The 15,946-nt window shown below is 33.6% G+C and overlaps 1 protein-coding gene across 6 annotated transcripts in view; it reads left to right on the forward strand.

Moving 5' to 3' along the window:
• Diaph2 (diaphanous related formin 2) overlaps positions 1-15,946 on the forward strand; it is a 722,722-nt gene that overhangs the window by 341,513 nt on the left and 365,263 nt on the right. For all 6 annotated transcript variants that reach the window (XM_013115224.3, XM_040744363.1, XM_040744364.1 and 3 more), the window contains one exon: positions 3,672-3,911. In XM_013115224.3, the coding sequence (XP_012970678.1) occupies positions 3,672-3,911 (240 nt within the window). The remainder of the gene's footprint in view (positions 1-3,671; positions 3,912-15,946) is intronic.

The following is a 15,946-nucleotide window of genomic DNA, read 5'->3' on the forward strand; positions in this document are numbered from 1 at the left end:
GTGCAGTATTTGACTCTTTTCTCTATTCTTTTCAGCACACTTGCCTCCTCAGTGGTTTTGTCTCCCAAAGAATCTATTCATATAACTATCAAATCAAATTCTATTCAGAATTTTACCAGATAATATCGCAATGACAAAAACTCAATATATCAAAGAAGCTGTATTATTCCCTAGTCATAAAGGTACCCCATTTAGAGGGGAAAATTTAGAGGATTTTGGGCAATCTTTTAGGGCACTTAAAAAGTATATAGGTAACATAATTAAGTGTAATACGTAGAAACCTTGAGTTTGGATGATAAACATTGTCAATAAATGACATGCAAAAATGTGGGAAAAGGTTGATGTTAGGTATGTCCAATGGTAGTAATTGGGATGAAATGTTATTTCAATATTGAGAATCTTACTAAGCAGAAGCTAATATTGTCTTTGTTAACAAAAATATGCACTACTGACAAAGAAGAAAATGGCTAATCAAATTCATTTCAATGTTAAAAATTATAGTAACAGTAATGCGGCTAGTATCCTTCATTCTGTTTTCCTACAACTTGGAAAACAGTCACAGGAATTTTCCATTTTAGAAATTGAAGGTTTGAAAACTAGGCCTACTATTTTCATATAGAAAATGATGTTTGACATTGTTGCTGAACTGTGGTCTACCAGCCTCTGCTGTCTTAGTCTTTGATTAGCTTACTGGTATATAGATGACAGATCAGAAGCACATTCATTTCCCCACAGTCCCTGAAACAAAATAACCAAACACTAATCAATACTGCATTAACACCAACTTCAACTTCTAAAGTTATTTTGTTTTTAATTGTGTATATGTGTATGTGTGTAGTCACATGATTGTATGACAGGGCCAACAGATACCCTGGGATTAGAGTTATAGATGATTGGGAACCACTTGCTCTGAGTGCTTAGAAGGGAACATAGATCTTGGACAAGAACAGTAAGTTCTTCTAACTGCTGAGCCATTTCTCCAGTCATTAATTCCAACATCATTGGAATAACCAAATTAAAGGCTTGAAACTGTTATTTGATTTTCTTCTTTGATAGCTAGTTAGTTACTAAGTACTGTTGATTCTTCCTTAATTCTTCCTCCTTCATTCATCTGTACCTTTCTATTCCGATTGCCAATATTATACATCATTACTTGTTTCTTGGGGCATTTTTAGACCTACCTTATTGTGGATTCCAGGCCACCCATCATTCAACCAATCTGGTTTCTAATAATGCACACAGACGGTATGTCATAATGATATATTACTTAATTGTTTCTGTGATGAAACACCATCATTAAGAGCAACTTATTGGAAGAATGAGTTTATTTAGCTTATGGTTCCATAAGGATAAAACTCCTTGATGGTAGGGAGGGGCAATAGTAGAAAACTGAGAGCACACATACTCAGCCACAATCATGAAGCCTAGAGAGTGGACAGGAAGCGGGGAGAGACGATCAACACAAAGTCTTCCTCCAGCAATGTACTTCTTTCTGCAAAGCTACACTTCAAAACCCTCCCTAAGCAGCATTACTAATGGGTAGCCATGTGTTAAATGCAGAATTTTCCTAGGATGTTTTTCCTGTTTGATTTGGTCTTGCACCCTTGTCAAATGGATGACGCCATCTACATTCTGGGTGAGTTGTCAATTCATCAAAGTGCCCTTTGTCTAGAATCAACAAGAAATGAAAACCTTTGCAAGGTATGCATGAGCTTTCAGTCATGTTTCATTACTAATGACACACACATGTATTAATATTTTATTCTGTCTTGACTCTATATTTCAGTTCTTCACCTATAAATTCAGAGTATGAATCTGATTTCATTCACTTTTTTAACATTGAATTTAGCAGAAATAGTATAGTTAACAAGTATGTTTTACTAAGTATAGTATAGCAATAACAGTAGTTAACACTGGGAGTTTTTCTGCTTAACTTATTTAATTCCCAAAAACATCCTAGGAAAAGTCTGCTGTCATTGCACTGCGACTATGTAAGTGTGATGGTTTGAATGAGAAATGCCCCCTTTGGCTCAGGCATACAATACTGTGTCCCAATTTGGTAACGTTATCTAGAATTTTGGACCTATTGTATATTTCCAGCTATAGTTTTCATGTCCCTGTGTTGCCATTTTCTAGATATATCTAAGCTTCTTAAAATAGGTAGTGTGCTTTGTACTTGTCATGAGATTGCTGAAGAAACTTGAGAACAGTTTGTGCACTTTAAACAAAATAATCCATAGTGATGAGAGCTATTTGAGTACGGTAGCAGGGCAATATTATCCCCATCCATTTATATTTCTACCTGGAAAAATTATGACAACAGAGTTCTCAGAAGTTAAAAGTTCCCATTGAGGGAAGCAGATGTCCATGGTTAATAGGCAAGTTGATCTCAAAGGAGAGCCAGACAAATGTGTTGCTTCACTACTGGAGCTGAAATACTTTACCCAGTAATTCATGTATAACTTTTAAAGGCATACTACTTACCTTTCTCATAAATGTGACAAAGTATCTGACAGAACTAATTTAAAGTAGGCAAGTTTTAGTTTGGTTTACATTTTCAGATTATAGTCCATCATGGAAAGGTAAAGCATGGCAGGGCAGATCTGTTCAGGGTGGTGGGTGTATGCATCAAAGACTGTTCACAGTATGGTAGAACAGGAAGTAGTGTGTGACAGTTGTACCCTTCCAAATCCTGCACCCTCTGACTCACTTCCCCACACTGAGCCATGCTTCTAAAGGTTCTACAAGTTTTTAAAATGGTGCCAATAGCTAGAGGACAAGTACTCAAAACTTAAGCACACGGGGCACAACAGGAAGGTACTTTGTGATTTAAATCCGTTGCTCCTGGAAGACTGAGATAGAATAATCAAGAGTTCAAGGCCAGCCTTGGATACCAAGAGAAGACATGTTTAAAATAAAAAGTCTTTTGTTCATGGTTTCAGCGAAATTTCATGCTGCTTGCAGATATCTCAGTGCCTAGGCTGTGCTCAGCATTTGTATTTAAGAGACTAAAATACACATGCAAAATTAAGTAGAATTAACATGTTTAATAATTTCCTTTCATTGTGTGTGTGTGCATAAAATGCTCCTGTGTGTCTAGTCTCCAAATGAAATTCAAACCTCAAATTATTAGTATTAGAGTTATACCAAGGGGTATTTGGAATGTTCCTCCATGCTCTTACATAAAAAGTAATTAAAACCCAAGTTGAACTGTTTTGAAGACACATGTGACATACAGGTGAAAATCTTTAGGACATATTTAAATATTCACTATATTTAACACTATGCAACACTCACTGTCTAAGACTAGCTATTTACTCAACCCAATTTGATGCATATACATTTTCCTACTTCATCTTAGGAACAAATATTGACTACTTGTATGTTACATGTGACATTTGTAATTAATATGGAGAAACTATTCACACTCAGATGTATTTTCTTTAGGCTACAACCTTGATGATATTTATTGTTTATCAAATCTATTCCTGGCTTTTAAAACTTTACCTAAATCTCCCTTGGAAAGCTGAAAACAAACAAAGTCAGTATATTTTAAATCTCAGAGAGAATAAACTGTGTGTATGAACTTACAACAATATTCATGAAATTATCACAAAGAGATGAAAGAACGTTTTAAATAGACAACCTCATAGAGGTTCCTTATTTTCTAGATGAGCTCAGTGAAAATGTTACGGCCTCGTCTCACAAGCATCCTCTTCAAACTCACCTTTGAAGAACATGTAAACAACATCAAACCAAGCATCATAGCAGTAACTCTTGCATGTGAAGAACTGAAGAAAAGTGAAAGCTTTAATAAACTTTTAGAATTGGTTCTTTTGGTTGGAAACTACATGAACTCAGGCTCAAGGAATGCCCAGTCTTTGGGCTTCAAGATCAACTTCCTTTGTAAGGTAAGATATCATTTCTAACAGTAGGTTTTTGGTATGTGAGCTGAAATGATATATAAATGGAAATAATTTATCAATTCCAAATCATGTGCTATAGGATTGAAATTGATTATATAACTCCTGACTATACCTTGATTAAAATAAATATTTTATAATTTCATTGCAATAAAATTCAAAAGAATATGAAGTCTTTTTTACTCATGTCCTCTGATTATAACATCCTGGAGATTATAGACAATGCCAAATTTGTCTCTGTAAAATAGATTTAACCTCAAATTTCATTGTCTTTTTACTTATTTTATGTTTCTAGAAATATTTGAAGAACTTAACTTATGAGTAAAAGAGCCAGCAATTTTTCTTTGGATATGCTTTGATTATTGTGCTCTATGAAAACAAAACTCTTTGTTTCTGGGTAGCATTGAGCTAATATGCTGTCACTGATTTTTAGGATATCTACCTAAAACTTTAAAATGAACTAATAATATTATTGCTTTGACTTAACAATTGAATAGTATTTTTGAGACTTATGATAACGTCTCTTAATTTAGAATCCCCTAAATGATTGTATATGTCCAGATACGTCAATCCAACTTGTTTAAGTAAAAGATCTGTCTGTTATAGACCGACAGCTGAACAGATTCTGAGGTGAAGGCCTTTAAGGAAGCTTGAGATGAAAATGCATCTGGAGAGAAGTAGTCTTTCTTTGACATCTCCCCATGCTTCCATTGTTTATTGTCCTCTCAGATCAGAAAATAATGCAGAAGTTCAGCTCCTTCTAGACACACCTTCTAACAAGAATCTCAAATGAGTAAGAGCTTCCTTATTATTCATACATTGACCTATACAAGGTATAAATACACAAACTTACATTTGAATATATATGAAAAATGATTTGAGTGTGGTGATTGTAACACACATAAGTACAAAGGATAGCACATGTAGATGACATATGTAATGGAATTTGGACCATCCCTTTACTATAGATATTTCTTTAATAGTTATAAGAAGTATAACACTAACAAAATAGACTAGATAATTTGAAAGTACTAGATTTTCTTCAAGATTAATTTTATTCTCTCTTCTTGTGGTAGTGGGAAACACATTAGTTCATTAGGTAACACCAAGAAGAATAAGGCAATACTTGCAATAAATTAGAATCATTACATCTGTATTTTCAGGGTAAAACTATTATGGTTCTGTTCATTCAATTATATTTCATATGACATACCTTAATAAGATAAGCTTGAGTGTGTTTTCTATGCATAGTTTATGAATCTATACTGTTGGCTTTTGATTATGAAGATGCATATTAAATAAAGTGTAAATTGATATTGTATGTACTTATGTCATGTATATATTACATTTAATTTACATTTGCATATGTTAAGGTAACTTCAAATTTTAACAAATACATCACTTTTAAACTGCCTTCATTTCACCTTATTCAAATTTATTACATGAAGTGATTAACTTGAAGCAAGAATGAAAAACTCATTTATATATAACAGCAAAAATTATATTAATCCCACAGAAAGATTTTATTCTTAGGTCTCCTATTTTGGAGAGAGATTTCTTCCTGTCATCTACCTGTCAAATAAAAGTTTTTCCATATAGCACTGATCTGACATCTATCACTAGAGGTATGCTCAGAGGATTTAGCACAAAGATTCTTGCCAACTTCAAATAAAATAAAAAACTGTCTTGGGGGAAATACTATCGTGTAGTAATAGGTGTTCTAAAGGAAAAAGAAGTAAAGGTTTTACAATATTACCCCCTACACACACAATTTTCGGTTGGATTTTTATCTTCTGGGAAATACTTTGGGGGAAATACATGTCATTAATAAAGAAAAATAGTATATACATGGTTGATATTACCACAATGTATAGGAATAAGAAGATATTCCTAGAGTACAAAGGATCATGCATAGATGTAAATGTCTAAAATGACAGAAATTTACTGAAGTGCATAGAATTAATTAGCTGAGATCTGTAATCTTTCAAAAATGGAACTTACTACATACTGATACTTGATTAGCTAGAATTGCTGTTAAATTTCACTTATAAAAGACTACTTGGATTATTTTTTCTTTAATAAATTACAGAGGGAATTCTTCATGAAAAAACTGATTATGCTTCAAAAATGATTCCATTTCTCACCTAAATTTTTCTGATGATAAATTCCTTTCTTTGATTTTAAAATTAACATCTACTGCTTTTCAAAAACATATAAAACACATTAAAATATTCATCCCTTGTAAAAGGAAGATTGATGTATGTAATTAAACTTATCATACGTGCTTCACTGCATAATATACAATATTTAGATGGTCAAAATCGGCTGCCTTGATTTTTGTAAAGTGAAGGAAAACAAATGAGTTAGCTAAAATTGCAAGTAACTCTGAAGGTTATAATGACAGGAAAATGTTTTTTTAAATTTCATTAGCGAATAATCCTTTGTGAGTAAGCAAACCAATGTGCTCTAGTGTAGTAAAACCCATGTAAATGAAGATGAACTTAAGTGTAAACTTAGACTATATACTTCTGTGTTAGTCATTGAAATTCTAAGTAATTTCAGTACTGCACTTAAGGAACATTTCTTATTTTCTTTTTAGCATGTAATAGCATATATATGTGCAAACAAAACATTCAAAAATCAAGCATTTCCTATGCATTCATATGTTTGGAAAATGCATGTAGCATGAGCAGAGTGAAAACCCTATGGCATTTCATTAGGAATGTGTTGTCTTCGAGCATTTTTCAGCTCTTTGCTTTGTATTTGAGTACAAATTTTATTAGAAGCTGATTGACTTAGTGTGTCTTATAGAGCCACTCCTTGTCCAAGTATTCACAGCTAAGACTCTTTGAACTTCAGTTCATTAATCTGTAAGTGAAGAAATGCACTAATCCTTGTATAATGGTGGTCTTAGGTCCAATTAAATAACTATGTTAGAGTATATTGAGAAATTATAATATTAAGCATATCATAGTTGATCATATAAATGACTAATCATTCTGATGCTAAAGACATTATATTTGGCATCACCCCAAATATCAAAGTATTTCATTCACCATCATAGAAGTTGTAAGAAGGGAAGTAAAATGAATTTAATTTAATTGTGAAATGGGAGATTACTTACAATTAAATATGATCCCTAAATACTATATTTGCTGTGTATGACAGCAAAATTTGTAAATATTTCAGGAAAACAATCTAAGGGAAAGCATAGTCCACCTCAGTAACATATAAATTCTTCAAAATTTTCACAATGTTTAATTATTTTTATTCAAAATGCTGTGAATTGTATCATAAATGTTTGAAGTTAATCATAAAATGAAGGCTAATATCCTTCTTTTGTTTATTCTAAAACACAAAACAAAATAAAAAAAAACAAAAACCGAATGGTCAGAGAGGTGAATACTTGGGCCAGTGTATTAGACAATTCAGGTACCATGAGAATATAGCAGAGACTCAGGATTTTTAATTTCCCATAATTCAAAGACCAAGATGATATTTGGTGTCTCTTGAGTTCTTCTTCGTTTAACTGCAGATGACCACTTTCTCATGATATCCTCACATGGGGACTTCATCATATTTTGTTTTTCTGTCTCAGCTCTGAAGCCATTGAATTTGGATTGATACATGTTCTATATCGTATCATCAATGTCTGTTGCATATAAAACTCTCAGGTGTGAGTGAATGCCAAGTAGTTGAGTTAAATATAGGTTTATTGTTAATTTTAATCGTAAGAATTTAACTTCCTTTTTAATGATTTTGTTCATCACAATTATGAGTGTATTCTTATTATGAAAATTATTGCCAGCAGTTTAGTGATGGCTTATGAGTGAGCATTCAATGATAGTGTATTCAAATATATATTTTAGCCAACCACAGAATCTTTAGGATTGTTTCTGACACTTTTACCTTTCTGAAATGTGAATTTTTTTTAAAAAGTCAATGCTTATCATTACTTGAATTGGAAGGATGTTTGACAGTTTGCTGAGAAATAAATGATACAGGTTTATAACTGGCTTTCTAAACAAACACTATGAGAAAGAAGATTAGATAGAATAGGAACAAATGTTAGATAGCCCTTCTACAGTCTGTCTCCTCATGAGTTCTTTGAACTTTCCTGCCTTTGGCCTTCATTGCAGCAATGTGTTTTCATGTTTTTGGTTTGTAATTAGTGATACAAGATTTGGTGCTACAGCAAATGTAAGGGAATTCATTCATGGCACGTCATGTTTAAAATGTCAGTATATAATGACACACCATGCAATGTATTCATAATTCATGACCACTGAACACAAACACTTCAGTTGAGAGTTTGTCTGTATTTTGTTATATTACACTGAAGCAAGACCGTTAACTAAAAAGACATTTGAAATAACTAAGCTCTACAGGATGCAAAGACAGGTTATCCGTGACAGTTTTAAATAGTTGCATTTGTTCAACTTTTGAAATATTTGACTTTTAATTACACCAATTGGGCTTTATTATTTTTATTTACTGGACTCTCAACTTTGAGAAGCAGTAAATTCTATTGAGCATGAAAAGAATGTTGTACTACTATCTTACTATGCTCTTGGTGATATTCTAGATTCAGTTATTAAAACTGTCATGAATTTTGTTCCCTACAGTTTTTCATGTAAATCAACATAGCAAAATTTGAAATTACAAAATAGGAGACACTAAAATCTCTTAAGTCAATAAATCTAGAAGCTTTGAAATCATTAGAAAGTTATATAAAGTTAACTTTCTTCAGTAAAAGCACTCTTACTAAAGGTGTTTAGTTCCCATTATATTACTAAGTATATATCTGAAATGCGGTCTTGTGCACATTGGCTAGTCGTATTGATATTGTTTTAGTCATATAATTTCTTGGATGATCAAGGTATTTGATTACCAGCTCATAAATCTTATCAGAAGCTCTCACCTCTAATGCTATTCATACCATTTAAAATCAGAATGAAAATACATTTCAATTCTGAGTTTAAGAGTTGAAGCCCTATATATGTTAGAAATAAGTGGTCATGGTACCATGATTTTTGAAACCTGTGAATACAGTATTATGGGCTTTGGAAAGTGTCCTTCTGTGAAAATGAATGCACATTTCCCATTTCAGTGATGTAGAGTACCTGTTTTCCTTTACCTGATATAATGTTGCAATGCAGATTGATGCCTAAAGTAGATAGAAACTTAGTGTAAGGAGTTTACGTCTGACTATTTGAGTGAATTCTAAAATGTTAACCTCAACGGTTTCTAAATGGCCACACATTTTGTAGAGTTATGGTCATTTATTGATGTTTATTATTCTCTATAGTCCAGTAATTGAAATGGGGGAGACCTAGCAGTGGTGGCCTGGATCCCAGCTATTTTTGAGTCTGAGGACAGAAAGATAGCAGGTGTAAGCATTCCCTGAGCCACAGGAGGAGTTGAAGACTAATATGGACAATTTAGAGACACTTTGCCAGAAAATCAGAAGTGAAAAATTGATGCTGAGTGTGCTATATCATACCTTTAATCCTGTCACTTGAGAGGCTGAGGGTTGTCTAGGAGTTTTAAACTAGCCCGTTCTAAATAGTGAGTTCCAACCTGGCCTACAGAGTGAAGCCTTGTCTCACAAAACAGACAGTTGTGCTGAAGAGCTAGAGAGCCAGAGGAGAAGTATAGGAAGTGTAGGGAAAGAGGGAGAGAGGAAGGGAGGAAAACAGAGAGAGAACACAATTCAATCCCCAGTGAACAAAGACTAATTTAAAAAATAGTTGTGTAGCAATATAATTTATATGTTAAATAACACTGTGATACAATCATTTGATGCAGTTTTAAACAAAATGGAAAAAAGTGGAAAATTCATCTTACAAAATTCTTCCCCTCAGAACAACTTTTGAAATCATTTTTTTAAAATAGGTCCGTGTGAGAAATGTATTCTGTGACTAGTTGTGAGATTAATTTTCAGAGAAGCCAAATATAGCAGGTGTTAAGTTTGTTTATGTACTTCTTCAAATTGTGGTAGTAATGAAGAAGGAATGTTTGAACTCTGAGAGAGTAAAGCCCAGCTCACAGCATAGTTTTCCTTTCTTCTGCCTTTGGGTAAACTTTCAGGGTCTGAAGCATAGTGATTTGAGCTTATTTAAGAGTATTTTCAAAACTGAAATATTCATTTATATTCATGGGTGTAAATGAGAGTGCTAATACTTTAAATGTAACACTTGTTTTTTCTCAGAATTTGATTACATCTTTTTAGATTAGCACATTTACAACACTATAGTTTCAGTTGTGTGAAAATTTCATTAAATCCTCAAATCTTCGGTTTATTAAATTCTTTAGAGAAGAGTGCTTTGTAAATGCAGACTTGATTGGTATTCATTGTCAATACCGACTATTTAAAAGTCATCTTTCTTTTTCTCACAATGTGTTTTCTTCTTTATAGAAAAATTTCTGCCCCCTTTCTAGACATACACTCCAGGTCCTATATTATAATCAAACAAGTATTCACTGTCTCAAAATACTCAATTAATACTGTTTAACAACTATATTTGTGAAATAATTGTGACTAAAATAGCGACAAATGTTGGGTTAAGAGGTATAGCTAACTAAATAAAACAGTTTCTAATCTAGAAAATATGAAGGGTGCTTCTTGATGATTTTCCCATTAATTCAAAGTGGTTGTAAACATTTTCAGCAACAAGATGATACAAGAAATGGTGTACATTTCTGGGACTAGCTGTAGGTCTTACTTGGTTCACCACAATGACTGTTTCCATAGAGGATTTAAATGAACCCAGCTGGCTTAGTATTCTGAGAATTGCGGTAGTCATTTTCTGAGTTTAATCTTATGACTGATTTTGTAATTCTCACAGTGGGGGAAAGTCGACAACATGAGCAGCATTTAGTGAATATAATTAGTAAGTTTGAAAACAAATGCTTTTTTATTCTATAAAAGCTCTGTTCAAAGGGGATTTAAACCCTGTTTGAAACTGTCGTTCCAAATAAAACATGGCTACTGTGACTGAATGTGACCACTGATGTTACAAACTGGCTTTTCAGTCAAATGAAGCCTTCCTAATGAAGGCATTACACAACCTTAATACGAGGAGTCAATGACTGGAAGGAAGTTTATAAAGTGGCAGTTTATACTAACATAAAGATCTGTGATAATTTTAGAGGCTTTGGGAATTATTTATATCTATTTAAATACCTTTTCCATACTGGTAACTGCAGTAACATTTATTGAACCTTTACTATCTGTGACACCCACTGCTAGGAGTTTTGCAGGCAAAAGGAAAAATCAAACGTATTTCCAATCATTTTGGTTTTTTTATGAGCTTACTGGTACATACAGTACAGTGTAATGCTAAACCCAGAGAGAGGGAGAAAAGGGTGTGGGGACGGCTGTAAATGGGGAGGATGGACGCACATGAAAACCAAATTATGTTGCTCATAAATGCTAACTAACTAACTACCAGGCAATAAAGCACTCTGTGTGGTGACATCCACACTGTAAAGCTGCCGCACTTCTGTGCAAAGGGTAGGGATAATTCCAGTCCTGTGTACAACATGGACATTGCTCCTTTCTTTTCAATTTGATTTTTCCTGAATTCTGACATGAGGATGATGACAAAGCCTTAATTTTTTTTCCATTTCCCTGTTCTTTGGTTTCTTCATTTACATTATGGGATCTCAGAATACACTCTTCTTTATTAATTATTTTTATTTTTATGTGTATTAATGTTTTGCCTGCATGAGAATGTGTGCACTGCATGCATGCATGCTGCCTGTGGAAGTCAGAGAAGGGCTTTGGAGCAGCTGCAACTGGAGTTATGTATAGCAGGGAGCCACCATGTGGAAACTTGGAATTGAATACAGACCCTCTTGCAAGAGTAGCAGGTGCTATTCACCACTGAGCCATCTCTCCAGCCCCTACACATTTGTTTTAATGCTACAATATTTAAAACTGATTCTCAAGTTACTATGTACCTTCTGAAGTTTTTGCACATTTTCATTAGCATCTGTTATACAGTGATAAGCTTCATAGTATTATAAGTCAAAGCACATTATGTATTCACTTCCCACAATCCTTTTCTTTCTCCACCACTCTTAATTAAATAATAGTTTTTAAAAATTGTTCTATAACATTTAGCACTACCAAGTCAAAAAATAATAAATTGTATAACTAAAACTATTTTTATGTGCACAACCCCCATTTCACTAATCAGGTGCAAAAATCAAACACTGCTTCCCATACCAAGAGACTTTCATGATTATATTTAGATGAGTATGAATGAAACATTTTTATATTTAATGCTCAGGGTAAAGGATCTTGGTATGATGAAATGTAACTATTTGGAGGCTGACTGTTTAGAGAAAGGAATTAACTCTTTAAATTCAATGAAATCTTTATGTTGTACACCCTTAACCCCCACCCCTTGATATTGCAGTGACAAAACACCCAAGAAACACAAATTTACTGTAGGGAAAGATTGATTGGGCCACACGGTTTCGGTTGCGAACCGGTTGGCTTTGTTGTTTGCCTATGGAAGCAAGGTAGAATGTATATGCAAAATGTGGAGCAGAGAAACTCACCTTATGGCAGACAGGAAGCAGAGAGAACCTAGATGGAAACAGAAATATGATATTAACTTTAATGCCATGCCTATTTCCTAATAGCCTGTTATGAGGTTAGTATCTTTCATGCTCTAATTGTGAAAGTGCTGCCATCTATGGACCAGGTCTAGAGTACATGAGCCTTTTGGGAGGACCTGCTGCATCCAAAACAAAAACATTTTAAAGTAGAAACCTGATGTGAAGAAACATGAAAAAGTATAATAAATTTTATTCAAATTTGGGAAAGTGGTACAAATGCTTGGTTGTCAGATATTTTTATCAGCCATAGCCTGGCCCATTTCAAGTTCATTAGCACTCCCAAATATCATCTTTTATGACATGAATAAGACAAGCCAGAGTGTTTATTGATTTCCTAAAGCATAAATTTAATTTTTGTATCTTTTTGTTTGTTTTGTTTTTTAATAGCAGTTAAATTGGTTAGCAGTTAAAAGAGAATTGCTCCTCAGCCCTAGTTTATTTAAGAGATTTTTGTAAGACGTAATTGGCAGACAATAAAACTTTAAAAATTAATATAAAGTTTGGTGAAATTGGCATTTATCTACAGATCCCCACCAAAGTCCCCAGAACAGACTCCTCACAACCCTGCTCTGCTGATCTAGTTTACAGCTCCAGGCAGTTAGCAGTTTGCTTTACTTATTTTTATTTTTGTTAAGATTTTGTTGTTTGAAAGTTTCACATGTTTATACAGTGAATTTTATTGCTACCCCAATTCTCCCTCTTCTCTTACTGCTGAAATCCTTTTCAATAAGCCCTCTTCCTTTGATATTTGATTGGGTATCACTACCAAAAGATTAAGCAATGAACTTCTGGTATATTCTACATGACTGATGAATCTTTTACTAATATGAAGTACTTAGAATCATCAAATTTATACAGATAAAAACTAGAGATGTAACTCCTTGAAAGGTTAGAAATAGGACATACTGTTAGTGCTTAATGTTATAGGTTAGGATGAGAAGAATTTCTGATTATGAATTTCCTAGTGTCACTTAACTGCAAGTGTTTAAAATGCTAAATTTTATATACATTTCTTACACGGAGAAAAGAGGGTTCATAGCTTCATTGTCTCTGATAAGGTATCAGTGATAATCATTTCCAGAGATGCCAAAACAGAAAGTGATGAGAAAAATATTCAACAGGAGTAAATGATTAATATTACTTCATATTAAAATTATAGTATTAAAGATGAGTGAATGAATGATTGAGGGAAGATACTGAAATAAATATACATATAAGCAACTCCTATAGCTATTTCTTATGCTGTTCATTTCACTTTTCAAAGAATTTATTGGTGACTACTAGAGTTACTCTTACACTAATGACACACCTATGAGTCTCATTTACTAGAGTTATTGCCCATGTTCTCTTTTATTGGTGGCAATAATCTTTTAAGTTATGTCCAGGGAAAAACAACAAAGAACTGGTTTCACTTTTTCTAAAACTTCACATAGTCATGTTTAAGTAAAAATGCTCATTACAAGAAAAGTTGAGTGGTTTTACAATTTGTATAAACCAAGCCTTATTGGAGAATGTGTTAAAAACCCAAGAAATACATATGCTTGTAAACTATTTTTATACCAATTTAAAAATAATTTGATTTTCTTAAAACTCTTCTCAGAAGAATTTGTTTAGTAGGCTGACTATAGACAGGCTGATTAACTAAAAGTATTTGCAAGTAGCAGATCTGCTTTTGTTTTCAAGTACACACATGTTTCATTAATTCATTGTGGCCTTTCCTAAATGAGCATAAATAACTGTTGATTTGCCACAGGTCCTGGCTGCTTCAGACTAATGCATGTGTAGTGCATTCTCCTTGAATAAGTGATACTATAAAGAAAACCCTGAGAGGTAGGGCAGTGAGGAAAGCAGGGTAGGAAAGCAGAATTTGTCTTCTCTGAGAAGCTAATAGCACCAATGCCCTGCTGGGCTTGAAGGTGGCAATTGAGATGAATCCTTATTACATTTAATGTTGTCATGGTTTCAAGTGTAAGTTCTGCTTTCACAGATTGCTACCATAAATTAAGTTAACAAGTGTAAAGCTCTTAAATTGCATGACTTTTTATACAATTGATATCATCTGTTCCCGTTTTGTTGGAAGTACCATTATAATACAGAAATCAAGACTGTGAAAAAGGGACAATCAAGCCTACACAAAGAATTAAAATATCTTTTCCAGTGTAAATTACATTTGACTGAATTAGTGTCAACTGTGGTCATGTAATGCCTTTAAAAAAACAAGTTTTGGTGACAGATTCAGAAGTAAAGCCAGAAATGCATGTATTAGACCTGTCTGGCCATAGCTGCAGAGCCAATATCTTTATGGAAATTGCAATCCTTAAAAGTGCATTATCTTTCTCAATGTTATTGCAATGTGTGCTGGTGTTGAAGAAAGCAATAATTTGTAAACAACCCTTGGCAGAGAGCACAGAACTTAATTTTTTTAAATAAAGGAAACTACATTAGATTTCACATGCCATATGAAGACTAGCGCGCGGTAGTAGTTGTTTTGATATATGCAGTGGGGCATTCATAATTGCTTAAATATTAACTGTTCCATGAATATATAAGTATACTAGGGAAAAATAAGCCACAATTAGGGAACATTTTGCTAAAAGAAATAGAGTTAACTTATCTGATCACAGTAATAGATTAGATGGTTTCATTTCAAGGATTCAATCAGATTCTGTGTCTGCAATGAGTATCTACTTTCTTTTCAAGGTTAATCAATCCAGTGTAGATGTGTATTAGGGCTGCTCCCTTCACACACCAGGAGAGGGCAACTGTTTGTTAATACAAGACTTCTCAATGACACCTCGTTACTTTAACCATTTGTATAAATATAAGGAGAAAGTGAGAGGTCTGAAAGGCTCACTTCCAATATAGTTTATTGGCATGGACCTTAGTCTCAAATTTTAACTTCCATGTTAGACCCCCTTAAATACATCCAGAAATATTTCAGTAGGAAGTATATGTGTGATTTGCCATTGCATTCCTTTTATTCTATATGTGCAGATCAATTTATGGCCGTGATCGTTATTCATTCTCCAGCCATTTGTGCAAGACAATTCTTACTACTTCCCAGAATGAACCATTCTCATGAAGTTAGCTGAATGTTTTTTTTTGTGACACTCTAAAATTGATGTGTAAGATTGCTTTGGGGCAGATGTGTAAAACCCACTGTTTTTCCTATATAACACCTTCTCACAATTTACTTTATACTTGAAATTGGGATGCTGACTCTGGTAACACAGTATCAGCATATGCCTGCCTCATGGAGAGTACTTTATCCTTTTGTCTTCATAGACACTGTGTGGTCACATTTCCTGTAAGTACATTGTGTATGGCCTAAGGGTTGAGGCATTGAGGCATTGAGCTTCTTGGAGCAAGTATGACATGTAAACCCGAGGAAG

This window comes from Mesocricetus auratus, unplaced genomic scaffold (genome assembly GCF_017639785.1).
Source record: "Mesocricetus auratus isolate SY011 unplaced genomic scaffold, BCM_Maur_2.0 Super-Scaffold_100003, whole genome shotgun sequence".
NCBI classification, from domain to species: Eukaryota; Metazoa; Chordata; class Mammalia; order Rodentia; family Cricetidae; genus Mesocricetus; species Mesocricetus auratus.